Here is a 21,714-nt window from a genome sequence, read left to right on the forward strand (position 1 = left end):
CAGCGAGGTATTTAATATTGTGGATGATAAATTGTTTCTTCAGTGAAACATCAGATTAGTAAAAGAAAAGAAGCATTGAGACCCCATTGGTCCTGTCATCTTTAACATTGAACACAGCAGGACAGTGGCCTTGGTAAACTGGCTGATCAAATATATATCCGTTAAACTCTGGAGGGAGGCTCTTTTTATACATTTACAAACAAACAAAATTCACCGTTTAACCTTTATGTTGCCTTGGGATTTTTTGACAATCAATCAATTACCTCCCTTTCGCGTTAATTTTGAATAATTGGACTATTCAATGTTTAATGTCGGTTGTTCTTTCGTAGTCAACAAACAAAGAAAACAATATTAATTCTAATAATTTTCTGGAGTTTTTAATTGCTGGCAAAATTGAACCCAAAAGGTAAATAAATATAAAAATAAAAATAAGAGGGTGAAACATTGAAGAATGAATCGGGTCAAAATGACAGGAAGGTTACATATATATTTATCGGTCAAAATGACCGACCATCTGAGGGTTAAAGTGTTTCTCTTCTTTTAAACACAAAACTTCACACAGAGCTGTGTTTTCAAAAGAAGAAAAGTATAAAAAAGGTTTTCAAAAGCTCCCATATAAAGTGCCATTATTTAATATCATGGATGATAAATTGTTTCTTCAGTGAAACATCAGATTAGTAAAAAAAAGTATATTGAGACCCCATTGGTCCTGTCATCTTTAACATTGAACAGCAGCAGAACCAGTGGCCTTGATAACTGACTGACATTCACATATATCACGTTAACCCTGGAGGGGCTGGGGCATTTTATACATTACAAAATAAATTAAATTCACCGTTTAAAGTCTTTTGCATATGACACACCCCGTGTTTTTTTCAAAAATTCACAAAACATCTCAGCTCTTGAAATGAGCCTCATTGTCCTCGCGCCGTGTCCTCTGGTTCTCGGACTGACAGGCTGCTAAATGAGCCTAACCTGTGAGGTGGGAGGTCCTTTGTGATTTACTGAGTGTTCATTGGTTTTCCCCCGAATGTTGACAGACAAACGGATTGACCAATCACGGTGAAGGTTTCGTGTGACGAGTTCTTTCCCGCGCCGTCACTCCGACACGTCCCCTCTGTTCCTCTGTGTATCAAAGGGAGGCGGGAGGAGGGAGGGAGGGGGCGGGAGGAGGAGGGGAAACCCGACTGATTCATCCACGAGTTAAACTGATTTCTGCTCCTTATTTTCGCGGAGAAAATGATTGTTAAAAGCAAACAGTGTCAAACCGTACTGCTGCGGTAAAAAAAAAAAAAAAACTTGCGTTAATTGCGTTAAAATATTTTAGTGCGTTAACGCGGCCAAATTAATCGCATAGATTAACGCGTTAACGCTGACAGCCCTAATATATATATATACATACATTTGCAAATATATGTATATATATTTATAAATATATACATAAATATATTTATATATAAATATATATATTTATGTATATTCATTTATTGTGATATATACAGTACACAAAACCAAATAAATAGATAAATACCAATATGTTTTTGACCTGATCCATAAATACAAAATGTACTGAACCCAGCAGCACAGTAAATAATAATAATATATAACTAATTTAGTTTGTGTCAGCTGCAGGTTGAGAACCACCATCCAATAGAGACACTTGTGTTTGTAGGTTTGCACACACACACACACACATTAAAAACCAGGTAGGGCAGGTGAGGGCACGCACACACACGTATGACATCATCCTCGTGCGCCGTCGGCCTGCGTTACTCACTTTGGCCTCCGGCCGGGCGGCCGGGGGGGCGAGCGGGGGAGGGGGCGTGCTTTCTTTGGGCTTACGGAGGAGGCCGTTCTCCGGGCCCCGGACCCCCAACATGGAGGCGTCCTTGGCCTCGGCGCGCTTCCGGGCGCGCAGCGTGTTCCACGACAGAGACTTCCTGTTCGGTACAGGAACGAGAAACATCAAGCGGCCAATCGGAGAGCAGCTCAGCTCGGCGGCGCCCAGCCGAGTCTGGCTGCAGGGGCTGCTGGTTGCTTCTACCGTGTTTGTTGGTGTGTGTGTGTGTGTGTGTGTGTGTGTGGTTCCCAGGGCGCCCCAAAAATGTATGTGATCAAATGTATGGTGTTATTACATTCTTTGAAAATTGGGTCCCCACGTGACACCTTCTGGTCAAGTCCTCACGGGTCTACGAGTTCAAGTCTGCGAGTGTGTGTGTGTGTGTGTGTGGTTCCCAGGACGCCCCAAAAGTGTATGTGATCAAAAGTATGCTGTTATTCAATTTTGAAAATGGAGTCCCCACACGACACCTCCTGGTCAAGTCCTCACGGGTCTACAAGTTCAAGTCTGCGTGTGTGTGTGTGTGTGTGTGTGTGTTGTAGCAGAGGGTCCTGAAGCTGCAGCCAGACTCTTCTGGTCCATTAAGTTACAGGAGAGGAGGGACAGAAGGACCCCTGTCGGTCTTTATTGAGACGGAAGTAAAGTGAGATACTGTACCTTCGTCACACACACACACACACACACACGCAGAAACAACACACCTGAAGTCCAACACACCTGTGTGTCTCCTGTAGACTGGCGATAATTCAATGTTAAAAAAACACACCATTGGAGATGTTCCTCTGTTTTGCAAAACTGGCATTAAACCAAAATGCAGTTTTTTGTTATTTTTGCAGTTCTCATCTTTTTCAAAACTTTTGTATTTGTATTTAAAGTTTTTTTTAACTTTCTGTGGAGTGTCAAACCGTTGATGTTAGTAAAAACTGAAAAAACAAGGTCAAAAATAAAATTTCACTACAATAACAAATACAAAAAGCTGAAATTAAAACATACAAAAAGGTGCAGAACATAATAACAGTGCCGTTACACTTCATTAATTCTTAATAAAAAATGTCTTCAATAATAATGTTTTCACTTTCAGCCTGATTCCCTGAAGAGCATACTTGATAGAGATACAAATTACCTTAAATAAAATAAAAAAAGAACCTTAATAATAGTTTATTTTTATGTTTGTGTGTCCTCCTGAATCTCTCCTCTTTCGTCTTAAAGGGCCAGCGTAGACTATTTGGTTGCGTCTCGCTTCTCGCAAATTGCAAGCCGACTGAAAACCGGTGAGTCAAAAAACAAGATGGCGGACTCCGCCGCGAAGAGGACCCACTTCCCAATTAGCTCACGCTAAGCTAACGAAAAACCCTAATGGTAATGAGGCGACACGCTGGCCCTTTAAGAGACTCTTCATCTGACGTCATTGCACACAGAAGCAGGCAGACCGCTCGGTTTAACGTTTGCTTTTTGTAGTTTATTTACAAATATTAAAAACTACAATCGTCTTCAGCCTACCCCGCAGAACAAAACAACTTTCACCTTCACGTCGCTTTCGCTAACTCATGCTCAAAAAGTCCCCAAAAAAAGGTTTATTTTTCACATAATTAAAATACATTTAAAATCATTAGTAGTGGACTACCAACAGTACAATGCTGACCGTTGCCATGGAAACGCAACATATTGCACAGCCTGACTTCATTCATATTGTTTTCTTTATCTTTAAATAGTGCAAAAAAGGGATTTCTTTTCATTCTTTTTTTCATCTTTTTTTTTCAAACAGGAATGTTATCGAGCCTCGGTCGGAAAAAGAAACAAACAAAAATAAAATGTTGTACAGTGAACTGCCGACATAATAATAAACAAAGGAAAAACAAAATCCCACTTTGTGTGTAAAAATAAAATAATAATTAACAAGGCAGAAAAAACAACAACAACAACAACGAGAGGAATAATAAACACAAACGTGTGTTTCGATTGCCACAGACAACAAAATAAATCTTCTCCACTGCGGAGAAAAGGAGGCGGAGTCCACCTGAATGGCCCAGGTGAGTTTTTCAAAAACAGTAAAAAGAAGAAAAAAGAAAGAAAAGAAAAAAATATATATATAAAAAAAGGGAAAACAAAAATAAGAAGCAGGGTGTTAGGAACTGAAATTAGAGTCCGGTTTTAGCTCCACATGAGTTTCAATGATTTGAGTCAGCTACAAGATTCTCTATCCAGTCTATTTCTGTGGGATAAATCCTCAATACTCAGTGTGTGTGTGTGTGTGTTTAAGTTCGGTTGCGAGCCTGAAATCCATTTTCGGCTTCAGGGAAATAAACCACGTGACTGCAGCAGCTTGACGGACAGTTAGAGACCAGTTCTGTACAGTTTTTTACCTCCGAGGGGCAACAAAGGGTTAAAACACACAAAAAAGGGGGAGGAGTTAGGAATTCATTCCAAAAAAAAAAGGAAAAAAGGGTAGACAAGACGTTGCCTCCTTAAAGCTCTCATCCGGTCCGGGTGGTTTGAAGCCCAACCAGAAGTGCAGGTAAAGAAGTGCTGGGTGGGAATTTGGGGGCGGGGTTTGGGGGCGGGACTTACTTGATGTCGTTGGCATCGGCCAGCGCCGCCGAGAAGTTGGAGGTGGACGACGAGTCTTTCATGGGCCTGGCGTGCGGGCCCAGGATGCGACCCGGCACCCAGCCCTCGGCGGCCGGCGATTGGCTGTTGGCCGGCCGGTACACCAGGAACATGTTCTGCTGATTGGTGGCCAGGACCTGCACCGTCTCGCCCTGGCCCACGCAGATCTCGTTCTCCTTGAGCGCCGAGTAGTCCTCGGAGACCAGCATGGTGGAGGAGACGCCGTTGCAGCCGCCGTCGAAGTCCTAAAGGACGAAGGAGAGAGGAGGAGAGAAGGAGGGAGGAGGAGACACACAGAGAGGAGAGAAGGGAGGAGGCCGAGAGAAAAGGAAATGACGGACGGAGAGAGAGGATGAGGACAAAAGGTTAATAAAAAGGTGAATCTATGACGGTCCTGCTGTAAATTATATATAATATTATTTATATATATAAAATATATTATATATATAATTTATATATAATATTGTATTTATATATAATATATAGATATATAATTTGTATATGACATATTATTTATATATCATATATATATATATATTATATCATATATAAATAATATATATATATATATTAGATATATATTATATTATATTTATATATGATATACTATTTAAATATCATATATAAATAATATATAATATATATATATATAATATATATATTATTTATATATAAATAATATATTATATATAAATAATATATATATATTATATAAAAATAATATAGTATATATAAATAATATATATATAATATATATATTGTTTATATATATCATATATATATACACACATATATACATCTATATACACACACGAGGACAGAGGACCTTAAAGCCATAAACCTCTCTATCGCCCCCTGGTGGCCGGCTGCGGTGCAGGTCGTTATTTTAAAAAGGTTGTCGGACTCAAACGGCCTGAACCGGAGCTTTACTCCCACAAACCCTCGAGTAGAGGCGCTCACCCTGAAACAGGTGGACCCGCCTCCGTTGGAGGTCGACACCCTCATCTGGCTCCGCCCTCGCTCCGCCTCCTTGTCCACGAGCCCGATGGCCGATGACGGGCGGCCTTGAGGCGGCGCCGGCCGGCTGCCCGAGGTGGAGCTGTTCCTGGTGAGGGAGGCGCTGCTGCCCGCCCCCCCGCCCTTCTCCTTCTGGTACTCGATGGGCGACTGCAGAGCTGCAGCCACACACAGGGACTCAGTACGGTGCGTTCAGGTGCCATCGGGAAACCTCAACGTCCAACAAGTCAGCTAATGGTGTCAGTCACAACTAAATAACGCATGTGCGTGCGTTCGCGCGCGTGTGTGTGTGTCTGTGTGTGTGTACGCTTGTGTGTCTGTGTGTCCGTGTGTGTGTGTGTTTGTGTGTGTATATGTGTGTGTGTGTGTGTGTATGTCCGTGTGTGTGTGTGTGTATTTGCGTGTTTATATATTTGTGTCTGTGTGTGTGTGTGTATATGTGTGTGTGTATGTGTGTGTATGTATGTGTGTGTGTATATGTGTGTGTGTGTATATGTGTATATATGTGTGTACATGTGTGTGTGTGTGTGTGTATGTGCGTGTGTATATGTGTGTATGTGTCTGTGTGTGTGTGTGTATGTGTGTGTATCTGTGCGTGTCTGTGTGTGTGTGTGTATGTGTGTGTATCTGTGTGTGTCTGTGTGTGTGTGTCTGTGTGTGTGTGTATATATATATATATATATATATATATGTGTGTCTGTGTGTGTCTGTGTCTGTGTGTGCGTGTCTGTATGTGTGTGTGTGTGTGTCTGTGTGCGTGTCTATGTGTGTGTCTGTGTGTGTGTGTCTGTGTGTATGTCTGTTTCTATGTGTGTCTGTGTGTGTGTGTGTGTCTGTGTGTGCGTGTGTGTGTGTGCGTGTCTTTGTGTGTCTATGTGTCTGTGTCTTTGTGTGTATAGTGTGTCTGTGTGTGTCTGTGTGTCTGTGTATGCGTGTGTGTGTGTGTCTGTGTGTCTATGTGTGTCTGTGTCTGTGTATGCGTGTGTGTGTGTCTATGTGTGTGTCTGTGTATGTGTGTGTGTGTGTGTGTGTGTGTGTGTTTGTATTTGTGTGTGTCTGTGTGTGTGTGTGTGTCTGTGTGTGTGTGTGTGTGTGTGTGTGTGTCTTTGTGTGTCTGTGTGTGTCTGTGTCTGTGTGTGTGTGTGCGTGTGTCTGTGTGTGTGTCTGTGTGCGTGTGTGTGTGTGTGTCTTTGTGTGTCTGTCTGTGTCTGTGTGTGCGTGTGTGTGTGTGTGTGTGTCTTTGTGTGTCTGTGTCTGTGTGTGCGTGTGTGTGTGTGTCTGTGTGTGTGTCTGTGTGTGTCTTTGTGTGTGTGTGTGTGTCTGTGTGTGCGTGTGTGTGTGTGTGTGTGTGTGTGTCTTTGTGTGTGTGTGTGTGTGTTCCCTCTCACCAGACAGGAAGTTGCTCTGTGCGTCCAGCACGTCCTGGATGTGGCGAGCCCAGACCTGCTTGACGTCCACGTTGGCCGCCTGCAGCGTGAAGCGCTCCGCCGAGCCGCGGCACGACAACACAAACTTACACGGGTCGCCGTCCGCGCTCTCCTCCAGGCCGAGGTAGGACACCTAGGGGGGAGGAGGCGAGGGGGCGAGGAGGTGAGATGGAAACATAGATGTACCGTGGCCCGAGTTACACGGCTCCTCCTCCTCCTCCTCCTCCTCCTCCTCTCCGTACCTTGATGCTCTTCTTGAACTGGTACCCGGGCGTGGACGAGCCCTTCCGGAGCAGCTCGCTGAGGATGACGATCTGCTCGAAGAGGAAGACGCGGCGCTCCTTGGAGCGCGACAGGACGCCGGCGTCCTGCTCCGTCACGAAGAACGTCTCCTGCTGCAGCAGCTTGCCCTGACAGGTGAGCTTACCCTGCGGGGGGAGGACGCAAAGCACCGGTCAGCAGGTGGGGGGCGGACGGGGCCCCCGAGCGCCGAACGGGAAGCGAACGCACCTCGTATCCCTGCAGCCGACCCAGGTTCATCATGTCGTTGCACAGTTTGGGGACCTGAGACATCAGATCCACCGCTTTCTGGAGGAGAGAGAGAGGGATTAAATCATGGGTTAACAGACGCTCCGGGGTCAGGCGCTCCGGGGTCAGACGCTCCGGGGTCGTACCTCGATCTGTTCGCAGTCGATTCCGGCCTTGGAGCTGTACTTCAGGAAGTCCTGAGGAGAAACATGATGTTCACACTCTGAATATGGACCCTGAATGTCACACGAGCAGATGAATAAAGAGGTCCTCTTTGCTTTAAAATAAAAATAACATATTATATATATACATACATATTATTATATTAAATATATATATGTATAAATATTATATATATAATATTTATAGTATTGTATTTATATTTATATAATATTAATATTGTTGTTTTCATATATATGTATATAATTAATATTATTATTATTAATAATAGTATTCAGATACTGTATATATAATATCAACATAATTCTATTAGTATATATATAACAATATTATATATAGTATACATTTTATTGTATAAATATGTATCCTAATATTATTGTATTCTTATATATATATAAATGTAATATTATTGTATTATATATATAATATTAATATTATTGTATTAACATACATATATATAGTATTAATAGTATTGTATTATATATATAGACATAATAATAATATTATTCTAATAATAAATATTTAATATATAATATTATTGTATTAATATATATATATATTATAATAATAATATTGTATTAATATATATCCTATTAATATTATTGTGTTATTTATTATATTCATTGTGTTGTACTAATAAATATATATTAATGTTATTGTATTATTATGTATATCATAATAATATTATTGTATGCTTTCTAAATTATGTATTAAATAAAATAATGTATTAAAAACAAAAGACTATTATAATTCATCCGGAGACACTGTGTGCGTGGTACCTTCAGCAGCAGCTGGTATTTGGTGATTCTCTGGATGGGTTTGATGAGGAAGTCGCTGATGGTCAACCTGCACTTGGTGTCCTGCTGGATTTCCTGGAAGACAAACAGCATCGGCATCAGAACACTTCCATTTGTGTTTATCCTTCCTCAGTTCAATGTCAAACACACCTGCTAACATAACTTCAATGCCATTAAAGAGCTTAACACCACTAATATCAGTCAAAATATCACTTACTTCAAAATAGGTGTCATATTCGGCCACAATGAACTCCGACTTGGGCTTATTCTGACAATACACCACATACATGTGGAGTCTTCTCTCCTGAAACGCAGACAGCAGAGAGTCAAACACATTTTAAAACACAGTCGTCCTCCTCCTCTTCATCGGCAGCCGGCGCTCCACTCACGTGTTTGATGAAGAGCTCGGGGAGGTGCTCGTGGTCTTCCAGACATTTCTCCAGCTCGCCAACGAAGAACCTGACAGAAGGCAGAAGAGGGGCGTCACACAGCGGTCCGAGCCCACGCCTCTTCGGGGTCTCGTGGACGCACCGGCGCTGAGACTCACTCTCGGTGCCAGTCGTAGATCTGGTGGATGTTCCCGAAGACGATCTTGTCCTTCCCCTTCATGTCGTCGGGGACGCCCTTCTCCTCCACCTTCTTCATATAGTTCTGCAGGGTCAAGGATGAGCATGTTGAGGTCCTGTGCTGATCATACACTCACCAGGCGACCCTTTGATAAGCCCCGCCCCCCTGCTACTACGCCCACGAGCTGCCAAGGAGCTACCAAGCGGTCCACTGTGTCGTTAACGCGGTCGGAGGATGCTACGCTACGATTGGCCGGTCTGCGTTCAAAAGGGGTTGATGAACACGACAGATGACGCCTCACCTCCACCACGATGCCCAGGTCCTTGACGTAGTCCTTCTCCGTCTGGACCAGCTCGTTGAGGACAAACCTGATCGGAACAAGAAGTGGAATCAGCTGAGGAAACGACATCGCTGTCCATCAGGGCTAAAGGAGACGACTCGCTCTGAGGAACAGACGCGTTCTTCGTCTCTTTGGTTCCTGGTAGAACCCTTTCTAAAGGGTTCATCTGCAACCCTTTCAGAGGGTTCTACCAAGACTCTAACATCAATGATTGACTATTCAATATTTTCACTTTACTCTTCAATATGCCAAGGGTTTCATCTAGAACCCATCCAAGGGGTTCTACCGAAAACCTTTACTTTATTCCGAGGGTTTCATCTAAAACCCACCTTGGAAGATCTACCAAGAACCCTTACTCTATTCCGAGGGTTTTATCTAGAACCCACCCGAGGAGTTCTACCAAGAACCCTTACTTTATTCCAAGGGCTTCATCTAGAACCCACCCTGGAAGATCTACCAAGAAGCATTACTTTATTCCAGGGGTTTCATCTAGAACCCACCTTGGAAGATCCACCGAGAAGATCATCTAGAACCTTCCAAATGTGTTCGACCAAGAACTGTTTTTATATTCCAAATACTTCATCTAGAACCCAACCCTGTTTCTTCATAATGTTCCTAAAGGGTTGGGCCCGATGTGGTGCAGCGTATACAACACACAACGATTTTGGTTCACAACAGTGTTATATATTTTTTTTGAGGGGGGGGGGGGGGGGGGGGTCTTCGACGATCTGTTCACAACCATGCTTTCAACAATCCTTGAAGAATTCCTCTTAGATCTTCCAGGGTGGGTTCTAGATGAAACCCTTGGAATAAAGTAAGGGTTCTTTGGGATGAAATGGGTTCAAAGGGCAAAATCATTTGTTCCAGAGAGGGTTTGACTGATTATGGGCAGAACCTATTCCCGTCTCTAGCAGTATTCTCGGCAGCGGTAGTGGCGGTTCGGTTCTCTGCGGTACTCACATCCGGCCCCTCATGGCTTTGGCTCTCTGATCCAGTTCGGGGTTCCGCGGCTGGACCGGAGGGACTTGCTCCGGCGTAGATAGAGGCGTGAAGCCGGGGTACGCTCCTGGTTCCAGAGGCTGAAGAGAGGGGGGGTCTGGGTTTAGAGGTGGACTCAGGAAAGCACAGAAATGATCCTCTAACAAGATCAATCCAGGGTGATTGATTCCACAGCCTCGAGCTTGAAGACGCTCGATAGGCCAAAACTCCAACGTGCCGTCATAATAATGATTACTTCATGCCAGCAGGGGGCAGCAGCAGCCTGGTCTTCAGCAGCTTTAAGGAACAACACACTCTAACTTCTGCTTTTGCAAATTACAACATATCACATCGACACATGTGAAAGTGTAATAATTGAGTAAATTAAGCCTAGAAAGCTTCATGGAGACGGCGGGTTGAGTTCATTCTTTTGATTGGTGCCCGTGGTGAAGAACATGTGTGTGTATGACCAATGCATGCACACAAATCATACACACTCACCATCTTGGTTTTTACCAGTTTTTCGATGGCGCTAACCAGCTCGGCGGCGCCGGGCACCTCAGAGGATGACTGCAGAGACGTTAGCAAGCATGAGGACTTGAGAGAGAGAGAGAGACTGACCGTGTGAGGAAAGATTGCGAGTGAAGGAGAGAAGGCAGCAGGAGGTGCAAGGAAATACAAAAACTGCAGGATTTACACCCAATGGACAAGTGGCGCGTGTCTGAAATGAGTTTGCCGGGCCGCTGCAGGACGTTAGTGGACGGACGGAGATGTCCAAAGCATCATCGAGTCTCTACTCGATTCCCACCTTGTCCTCCTGAGCCGAGGAGTCCTTGATGATCTCCATGGGTGGAGGCAGAGGGGTGTGGACCTCCTCGTCCGGCTCCTCCTCCCCGCCGCTCTGCATCCCGGAGACCGTGGCCTTGGAGAGGGAACCGCCGACCTTACTGTGGAACCGCTGCAGGGAAACGACAACAACTGTTAGAAATGACGACAACGGCAAATCCCTTCTTGCAAAAAGGTCCGGCGACGACGTCATCAAACTCCTTTTATTGGGACAACTCGGGCAAGCTGCTTTTCTTTTGGTAAACTTCACATTTCCAAGGGTTTCATCTATAAAAAAACAACTGGGATCTACCAAGAACCCTTACTTTATTCAAGGGTTTCATCTAGAAACCACCTTGGAAGATCTACTGAGAACCTTCACTTTATTCCAAGGGACCTAGGAAGATCTACTGAGAACCTTCACTTTATTCCAAGAGTTTGATCTCAAACCCACATTGGAAGATCTACTGAGAACCCTTACTTTATTCCAAGGGACCTTGGAAGATCTACCAAGAACCTTCACTATATTTCAAGGGTTTGATCTCGAACCCACATTGGAAGATCTACTGAGAACCCTTACTTTGTTCCAAGGGTTTCATCTAGAACCCACCCTGGAAGATCTACAGAGAACCCTTACTTTGTTCTAAGGGTTTTTATATTGAAGGGGTGAAAATAATTCAAAATATAATGTAGACTTTAACAGACGTGTCCAGTTTACTTCACTAAACGCCATCTACAAACGGCCGTACTGTCCCTTTAAGTGGCAGAACTCCAAGCTGCAATTCTATAATCGTGCACCGCAACGTACTGTCCCTTTAAGAGGTTTTCGTGAGTTTTTAAGTCACAAGGAGCATGCAAAAAAACAAAAAACAATACTTTAGCAATGAGGTTTGCTTTGACAACAGCAACCAGGCCTCATATTTAAATGAAGTCCAAAGGTTTTAAAATGTCAGTAATCAGCGAGTAATTTGCTTGTGTGTGTGTGTGTGAGTGTGTGTGTGTGTGTGTGTGTGTGTGAGATGAACGTTAGCAGCCGTCTGTTACATAAATGTAGATAATGTTAATACATCTCCAGACAGCTGTGTGTAGCAACAGATAACCAGAAGGCCGATATGACAACGCTCACATGCAACGCCCTCTCCCGCCCTCTAGAGGGCGAGTTACAACAGGAAGGAGGGAGTGTTCGGGTTCTATTCAGAATCTATTTTAATGAGACCACACGAGACGTTAAACGACTCAGACGACGACTCACGGACTAAATAAAACTACAAACAACATAAAACACAGTAAGAAACAGAACTAATACATAACACTCTAATTGACTCACACAAACACACACACACACACACACACACACAGACACACACACAAAGAAACACACAAACACAGAAACAGACACACACACACAAATATAGACACAAATACACATACAGACACACAAACACATACACACACACACTCACAGACACACACATACACACACTCACACAGACACACACACACAAACAGAGAGACAAGACACACACACAGACACACACACACAGACACACACACACAGAAACACATACACACATGGACACACAGACACACACACATACACAGACACACACACAAATACAGACACAAATACACATACAGATACACAAACACATACACACACACACTCACAGACACACACATACACACTCACACAGACACACACACAAACAGAGACAAGACACACACACACAAACAGAGAGACAAGACACACACATAGACACACACACACACAGAAACACATACACACACGGACACACAGACACACACACACACACACACAGACACACACACAGACACACACTCAAAACAGAGAGACAAGACACACACACAGACACACACACACACGCACAATAGGAAGCGTTGCAGGTCGTGTAGCTCAGCTGCCTCTCGAGTCCTCAGCTTCAGTCGAGCAGAAATCCCCAAAATGCGCAGGTGACGACACACACACACACACACACACACACGGCACACACACGCAGTGCCCTCGGTCCGCGGTGGCCAACTCTTTAAACGGGTTCCTTCACACCCGACTTTCGACTGAATCCTTCATTTAGGCCCCGCCCACGTCCTCCTCAAACTTGTTATTCTCGTTTCGCCCTTTCTTCATTAAAACTTAAACTACTGTCAGTGACGTTATACAATAATGATTTGTTTTAACGGTCTGTTCTTGCTTTAAATAGCTCTAATCTGTCGGTGTCGACTACTACAGGGATTAAAACCCAACAGTGTGGGCACGAGGCCGTCGGGTGGCACCAGGCGGTTTGGCGTGAAGCCAAATGAACATCCTGCTTCAGGCCGAAAACCCCAAACCACGGGCTCACCTCATCGATGATGTCATCCTGTAGGTTAGGGTCAGGCTGTCCCAGGTCAATGCTCTTCCTGCTTTCCTCTCTTCCTGATCCTGTCAATCAACCAGGTCATTGCATCAAAGATTATTATGTATTATGTTTTAACAAGGGTATATATATATATATATATATGTTTTTAGATCTATAATAATATTTATATACATAATATATATAAATATTATACATATATAATACTATTTATATATATACTATTAAATATATTATATCTTGAATATATATATATATTTAATATATATAATATTTATATATATACAAAATATTTAGATGATATTCATATATAAATAAATATAATTTATTTATATTATTTATAATATTTATATAATATGTACATATATACATATCATTATAATATATATAATAATATTTCTTTATATATAATATTTATATATATAATTATGAATACATTTAATATATATAAAATATATTTCATTTATATATTATATATATATTATTAAATATATATTTAATTGATATATTATATATATATAATAGATATTTGATTTATATATTATATATATTATATTTAATATATATGCATTTCTATATATAATATTTAATATATATTTATATAATATATATATAGCTGTGTCCTTTGTCTCAGTCACAATTCAGAACTTTTGCCGATGAGTTTTCTAAAGTGAAACTTGTATATAAACGTGTGTATTGTTGGTCTCACCCGTCTTCTTCTTGTTGGGCAGCTTCTTGACGGAGCTGCCGTGGCTGAGCCGGCGCACCGGGCTGGTGAGCCACTTCCTCAGAGTGTTCCCGGAGCGCTTCGGCCCCGGAGAGCTGGACTGCAGCGAGCCGAGCGACGGCTGCGGCTGCAGGCTGGTCACCGACTCCGTCTTCACCTCGGAGCCGCTCACCGGGTAGTTCTCTGGAGGGAGGAGCACAAGACACGTTAGTGTGTGTGTGTACGTATGTGTGTGTGTGTGTGTATCTGCGAGTATGTGTATGTATGTGTGCGTGTGTACGTGTGTGTGCGTGTGTGCGTGTCTGTTTGTCTGTGTGTGCGTGTGTAAGTGTGTGTGTGCGGGTCTGTGCCTGTCTGTGTGTATGTGTGTGCGCGCGTGTGTGTATGCGTATGAATGTGTGTGCGTGTCTGTGTGTACGTGTGTGTGCGTGTGTGTATCTGCGAGTATGTGTATGTATGTGTGTGTGTGTACGTGTGTGTGCGTGTGTAAGTGTGTGTGTGCGGGTCTGTGCCTGTCTGTGTGTATGTGTGTGCGCGCGTGTGTGTATGCGTATGAATGTGTGTGCGTGTCTGTGTGTACGTGTGTGTGCGTGTGTGCGCTTGAGTGTGTGTGTGTGCGTGTGCCAGTGTATGGGTGCGAGTCTGTTTGTCTGTGTGTGCGTGTGTGTGTGTATGTGTGCAAGTGTGGGTGTGTGTGTGTGTGTGTGTATGTGTGTGTAGATGCATGTATGTGTGTGTGTCTGTGTGTGTGTGTATGTATGTGTGCATGTGTCTGTGTGTGTATGTGTGTGTATATGCGTGTATGTGTGTGTAGGTGTGTGCATGTGTATGTGCATGTGTGTGTGTGTATGTGAGTGTGTTTGTGTGTGTGTTCCCAACTGTCCAGTTAAAAATAAGCAGATTTTTGAATTAGTGGGAATTTTCACGCCAACAAAAACTTCTTCGTCTGAGGCTTTTATTGTGAAAGCGAAGAATAAAAAGGTGGATTGAAGTTGACCTTCATTTCGCACGACGTGATTGGTCGATGGCTTTATTTAAAAAAAGGTACGTCGCTCGTTCTCTGACGCGTTTCCCCACTGAAAACTGAATTTTAGACATATTTAAATTTACGACACACACACACACATAGACGCACACAGACGCACACACGAAAAACGGACACACGCACACAGACACATGCACATAGACATACGCACAAAGACACACACACACACAGACACACGCACACAGTCACACACACACATATGCACACAAACATACGCACAGACATACTCACACAGACACACACATATACATACCCACACAGACACACACACACACACGCACACAGACACACTCAGACACACACACACAGACACACACACACACAGACACACACACACAGACACATGCACACACACACACACACACACACAGACACGCACAGACACACACACAGACACACACACACACAGACACACACACACACACAGACACACACACAGACAGACACACACACACACACACACAAAGGGCTGTTGTTGTTGTCTTCCAGACACTTTGTGTCTGTTTGCATCTGTAGATTTCAAGATTCAAGATTCAAGATGTTTTATTTGTCACATACACACACAGGGTGTGCAGTGAAATGAAAGTGGCAATGCTTAGCAGGAATGTGCAAGGGCAACAAGTACACACTATTTACAATAAAAAACAACACAATATTTACAGTACAATATTTACACTAAGTGTGTGTGTGTGTGTGTGTGTGTGTGTGCCTAAGAGGGGCAGTTGTGTGGGTCTATGTGGGGGTCCTGGTGAGGTTCTGATTGGTTCCAGCTTTACTCCCCATAAGCCCCGCCCCCTTACCCCTCCCCCTCCCTCCTCTTCCACGCAAAACAACGACCATGTGATATTCTGTCATTTCTAAGAAGAGAAAGAAAAGATCACTTTCACTTCCTGTGAGTAACTATCGCTCTGTCCACCCCCCCCCCCGTATAGTGCAGCCCTTCAGGTCAACGAGACGGCCTGACGCTCTCTGTTGTTCAGTTGTTATCTCACTGAGTCAGCAGTGTGGCTGAGATTAAAATAAATAAATAAAACCTCTCGTTTCAAAGGGCGGCCGAGGTCACGCGGCCGAGGTCACGCGGCCGAGGTCACGCGGCCGAGGTCACGCGGCCGAGGTCACGCGGCAGAGGTCACGCGGCCGAGGTCACGCGACCGAGGTCACGCGGCGCTACTGAAGTGTCCTCTGTTGTCCTCATGAGACTCGTGACTGAGCGCGTCCACCACAAACCCCCTGAACGCCCTGCAGACCGCAAGAGAGACGGAAAAAACATGGCCGCCTTCTTTCAAGATGAAGCCTAAACGTCTGTGTGTAAGTCCCGCCTCCCTCCCAGTCTTAAGTCCCGCCTCCCTCCATGGTCATAAGTCCCGCCTCCCTCCCAGTCTTAAGTCCCGTCTCCCTCCATAGTCGTAAGTTCCGCCTCCCTCCCAGTTGTAAGTCCCGCCTCCCTCCATCGTCGTAAGTCCCGCCTCCCTCCATCATCGTAAGTCGCGCCCCCCTCCATCGTCGTAAGTCCCGCCTCCCTCCATAGTCGTAAGTCCCGCCTCCCTCCCAGTTGTAAGTCCCGCCCCCCTCCATCGTCGTAAGTCCCGCCTCCCTCCATCGTCATAAGTCCCGCCCCCCTCCATCGTCATAAGTCCCGCCCCCCTCCATCGGTGTAAGTCCCGCCTCCCTCCCAGTCTTAAGTCCGGCCTCCCTCCATAGTCTTAAGTCCGGCCTCCCTCCATAGTCGTAAGTCCCGCCTCCCTCCCAGTTGTAAGTCCCGCCCCCCTCCATTGTCGTAAGTCCCGCCCCCTCCATAGTCGTAAGTCCCGCCTCCCTCCTTGGTCGTAAGTCCCGCCCCCTCCTTGGTCGTAAGTCCCGCCTCCCTCCCAGTCTTAAGTCCCGCCCCCCTCCATGTTAGCGGATAGGAACATTTGTACAAAAAAGTATTTTTTTACCCCAAATATGTTTGTTTTTGTTAGTTGACTGATGTTCCAGGTTATGATGTCATATTAAGTCGTGGCTTCTCTGCAGCGTCCAACGTGGCCGCTGGGCGACAGACCGGCCGAGGCCCGTGATTGGCTGATGTGTGGTGAGGACTTCCATAACTGCGGTAAATTGCGTCGTCTTAACCGAAAACCGGTGGAACTGGTACGAGTCCGAAAAATGTGCTGACCGCCTGCACAACACACACACACACACACACAACACACACACACATGAATTCCTTTGAGCTCGTGGCTCGTCACCTGAACTCACTTTCAGCCTGTCGAGTGTTCCACCTGACAGCTGTGTGCATATTTCATCGCGATGTAACAACACACACACACACACACACACACTCACTCTTTATAAACAACACACAAATGAAAGACCACCTGAGTAAAGTTAAAGCTTCTCTTCACCGCTCTCGTTAACTTGACCCCCCCCCCCCCTGAAGGGCCGCTGAGTGGCTCCAGTCATGTGTGCTTTGTGTCTTGAGGGTGAAACAGAAACTGTTGAAGAGGAAGCCGACGCAGGCCGAGAGCCACGGGAGGACGGGAAGTTCAGATGAAAGGAATGTTGGTGTTTATTTATTGTGTTAATTTATTGTGTATTTTATTGTGTTTATTTATTGTTTTTGTGTTTATTGATTGTGTTTATTGATTGTGTTTATTTATTGTGTTTTTTGTGTATATTTATTGTGTTTATTGTGTATTTTATTGTGCATTCTTTACCTGTTGGGAGGTCGTGACCCTGTCGTTGTCACGTTGTCAGTTATTTTTCCGACTCCTGTACAGAACTTTTCAAGCTAACGGGGATTACGGAGCTAACGGGCTAACGGGGCTAACGGAGCTAACGAGGTTAACACATAGTTTCTACACTGGTGGAACCAAAGAAGAAGAAAGGTCTCGTGTTATTTGAGTTTCAGTGAAACCTGCAGAGCGTCACTCAGGTGGGACAACGAGGCTTTTGTTCTGACGGACAGACGCTCCACTGAGGCCCATCACTCACAACCTCTGATCACACGCACACACACACACACACACACGCACACACTTTGTCTATGAATGGCTTTATTAACAAGGGAGAAACTCAGACCTACTGATCTCGACACAGACACACACACACACACACACACCCCTCCCCCCCCCCACACACACAATACAACTAAACTGAAACTGTAGTGTTGCGTTCCTGGTGAGCACACACACATACACACAAAATATATACACACACACACACAGAGTGTGTGTCGATGACAGGAAGTGACAGTAATCTGGACGTGTGATATTCCTCTCATACTTCTCTCTCTCTCTACATATTAAAAAAATTAATCTCATTGTGCACACACACACACACACGTGAGTGAAACCATTCATAGAAACATATGATCCACACTTCTTACACATTCCTCCAGGCTGTGGATTTCTTGGTAAAGAGGACTGTGTGTGTGAGTGTGTGTGTGTGGGGGGGTGCATGTGTGTGTGTGTGCGCGAGTGTGTGTGTGGGGGTGCATGTGTGGGGGAGGGGGGGTGCATGTGAGTGTGTGTGTGTGTGTGTGTGTGAGGGGGGGGGGGGGTGCATGTGTGTGTGTGTGTGTGTGAGTGTGGCTGAATGACTGGACATGTTCGGCTCGTCTGACCAGCTGAGCTGAAACAATGACGTCACTTTTATTGAATGTGTGTCGAGGTTATTGAGGGAATCCTTTTAGAATATATACATATATATGTATATATATATATAAATATATATATATACATATTTATGTATATATATATTAGGGCTGTCAATCGATTTAAAAAAATTAACTAATTAATCGCACATTTTGAAATTCATTAATCGCGATTAAAAGTTTTTCTTCTTCTTTTTAAAGACAAAACTTCACACAGAGCTGTGTTTTCAAAGAGGCTCCTACATATAAAGTGCCAGCGAGGTATTTAATATCGTGGATGATAAATTGTTTCTTCAGTGAAACATCCAGATTAGTAAAAAAAAAGAAGTATATTGAGACCCCATTGGTCCTGTCATCTTTAACACTGAACAGCAGAACCAGTGGCCTTGGGAACTGACTGACATTCACATATGTCACGTTAACCCTCTGGAGGCTGGGGGCATTTTATACATTTTACAAAAAATGTAAATTCACCTTTTAAAGTCTTTTGCATATGACACATACCCACGTGTTATACATCAAACATTCCAGAACAATCTCAGCTCTATTCAATGAGGCTCATTGTCCTCGCGCCGTGTTCTCTGCTCTCTGACTGACAGGCTGCTAATGAGCCTCACCTGTGAGGTGGGAGGTCCTTTGTGATTTACTGAGTGTTCATTGGTTGTTTTTTTCGCAAAATGTTGACAGACAAACGGATTGACCAATCACGTTGAAGGTTTCGTGTGACGAGTTCTTTCCGCGCCGCGTCCCCCGACACGTCGCCCTCCGTTCCTCTGTGTGTCAGAGGGGGAGACGGGAGGAAGGAGGAGCAGGAGGAAACCCGACTGATTCATCCACGAGTTAAACTGATTTATGCTCCTTATTTTCGCGGAGAAATAATTGTTTTAAAAACGGAAACAGTGTTAAACCGTACTGCCGCGGTTTGACACTCGGTTTGAGTGTAAAAACTTCAACGAACACCGGAAGTAAACAAAGTTGCGTTAATTGCGTTAAAATATTTGAGTGCGTTAACGCGGCCAAATTAATCGCATAGATTAACGCGTTAACGCTGACAGCCCTAGTATATATATATAAATATATATATGTATGCATGTATATATATATGTATGTACATATATATCAGGGCTCTCAAGTTTTGAAGACAGGCAAGAGTGACATTTCCATCAGCCCCCCCCCCCCCCCCCGCAATTCCAGGAAGCTTTATTTTCATTGGTTGCTGGATTAAATCTCACCCAGATACAACAGATACAGGTTTTTTTCTGATTGGCTATTGTGTAGCCCTTTTTGTTGTTGTTGATTGGCTGATAAGTGGCACCTCACAGCAGAACTCCAGGGGAGCGCTTGATTCCTCCACGGTGAGGGCAGCGCGGCTCATGTTTGCGCGCTGCGGCACATTAAAACATTAAATAGCCAAGAGTTTTTTTCAGCGTGAGAAATACGATGTGTGGCGGGAGTGCGTGAGTTAAGACCGAAATGCGTGAGTCTCACGCTCAATGCGTGACACTTGAGAGCCCTGTATATATATATATATATATGACTGTCTCAGAAAATTAGAATATTGTGATAAAGTTCTTTATTTTCTGTAATGCAATTAAAAAAACAAAAATGTCATGCATTCTGGATTCATTACAAATCAACTGAAATATTGCAAGCCTTTTATTCTTTTAATATTGCTGATTATGGCTTACAGCTTAAGAAAACTCTAAAATCCTATCTCATAAAATTTGAATATTTCCTCACACCAAGTTAAAAAAAAGATTTATAACAGCAAAACAAAATCAAACATTTGAAAATGTGTTTCCAGGTGTTTCGAGTTAATTAGACGATTCAAGTGATTTGTTTAATACCCTACTAGTATACTTTTTCATGATATTCTAATATTTAGATAGGATATTTGAGTTTTCTTAAGCTGTAAGCCATAATCAGCAATATTAAAAGAATAAAAGGCTTGCAATATTTCAGTTGATTTGTAATGAATCCAGAATGCATGACATTTTTGTTTTTTTAATTGCATTACAGAAAATAAAGAACTTTATCACAATATTCTAATTTTCTGAGACAGTCCTGTATATATATATACTGTATATATATTCAGCCTCTGAGCTCTAGTCTCAAAGTCCACTGCTTGTCCACACAGAGTGGAGTTACACTTTATCCACACACACTCTCTCTCTCACACACACACACACACACACAGGTGCTCTTAAGGGCACAGTGCGTGGCCTTAAGCTGGTTTCAATTCAGTGTAGACTGTTGTTCTCAACAGCGTGAGGACGTCGCTGCGTCGGCAGTTTTATTTATATTATATTTAGTTGTGAAAATAAATACTTTGTAATCTTGAGTCTCTGAAAACTGAAAACTTCTCTCCATGAATTCAAAGGAATCTCAGGCGAGAACTGGACGTGGAATTCATGAGTGGAGCACTGAACAAAATATACATGTCAGTATTTAAAGGTACAGTGCTCCTTTTAATCCTTCAGATGTGGAACAAAATATACATGTCATACAACTCTGAAGGATTTAAAGGTACAGTGCTCCTTTAAATCCTTCAGAGTTGCACCAGAATATATATTTGTATTTATTTATTTTAAATGAGAGAGAGAATAATTCTCCCAGAAAAACAACGGTTACTTATTTGCCTTAAAACTACTCTGGACCTCTCCAGCTAAACAAACAAACAAACAAACAAACAAGCACACAACAGAACTGTTTTTAAAAGACTTCAGGAACCTGCAGACCACATGTTAACCTCTGAGGTCACACCAAAGCCCATTGACTGAGGAAACACCACAACAACAACAACAACAACTGGATAGCCTCGGACTCA

The 21,714-nt window shown here is 43.5% G+C and overlaps 1 protein-coding gene across 1 annotated transcript in view; it reads right to left on the bottom strand.

The window, feature by feature from the left end:
• The window catches only part of kalrna (kalirin RhoGEF kinase a), a 151,787-nt gene that overhangs the window by 23,645 nt on the left and 106,428 nt on the right, over positions 1-21,714 (bottom strand). Inside the window, exons 41-56 of the mRNA XM_056439154.1 lie at positions 14,191-14,391; positions 13,467-13,546; positions 11,090-11,239; positions 10,264-10,382; positions 9,265-9,331; positions 8,944-9,047; positions 8,786-8,855; positions 8,614-8,700; positions 8,379-8,471; positions 7,566-7,616; positions 7,402-7,479; positions 7,134-7,319; positions 6,853-7,024; positions 5,408-5,622; positions 4,409-4,692; positions 1,778-1,940 (exon numbers count right to left, since the gene is read on the bottom strand). Coding sequence (XP_056295129.1) covers positions 1,778-1,940; positions 4,409-4,692; positions 5,408-5,622; positions 6,853-7,024; positions 7,134-7,319; positions 7,402-7,479; positions 7,566-7,616; positions 8,379-8,471; positions 8,614-8,700; positions 8,786-8,855; positions 8,944-9,047; positions 9,265-9,331; positions 10,264-10,382; positions 11,090-11,239; positions 13,467-13,546; positions 14,191-14,391 — 2,120 coding nt within the window. The remainder of the gene's footprint in view (positions 1-1,777; positions 1,941-4,408; positions 4,693-5,407; positions 5,623-6,852; positions 7,025-7,133; positions 7,320-7,401; positions 7,480-7,565; positions 7,617-8,378; positions 8,472-8,613; positions 8,701-8,785; positions 8,856-8,943; positions 9,048-9,264; positions 9,332-10,263; positions 10,383-11,089; positions 11,240-13,466; positions 13,547-14,190; positions 14,392-21,714) is intronic.

This window comes from Pseudoliparis swirei, chromosome 2 (assembly GCF_029220125.1).
Source record: "Pseudoliparis swirei isolate HS2019 ecotype Mariana Trench chromosome 2, NWPU_hadal_v1, whole genome shotgun sequence".
In the NCBI taxonomy this organism is placed as follows: domain Eukaryota; kingdom Metazoa; phylum Chordata; class Actinopteri; order Perciformes; family Liparidae; genus Pseudoliparis; species Pseudoliparis swirei.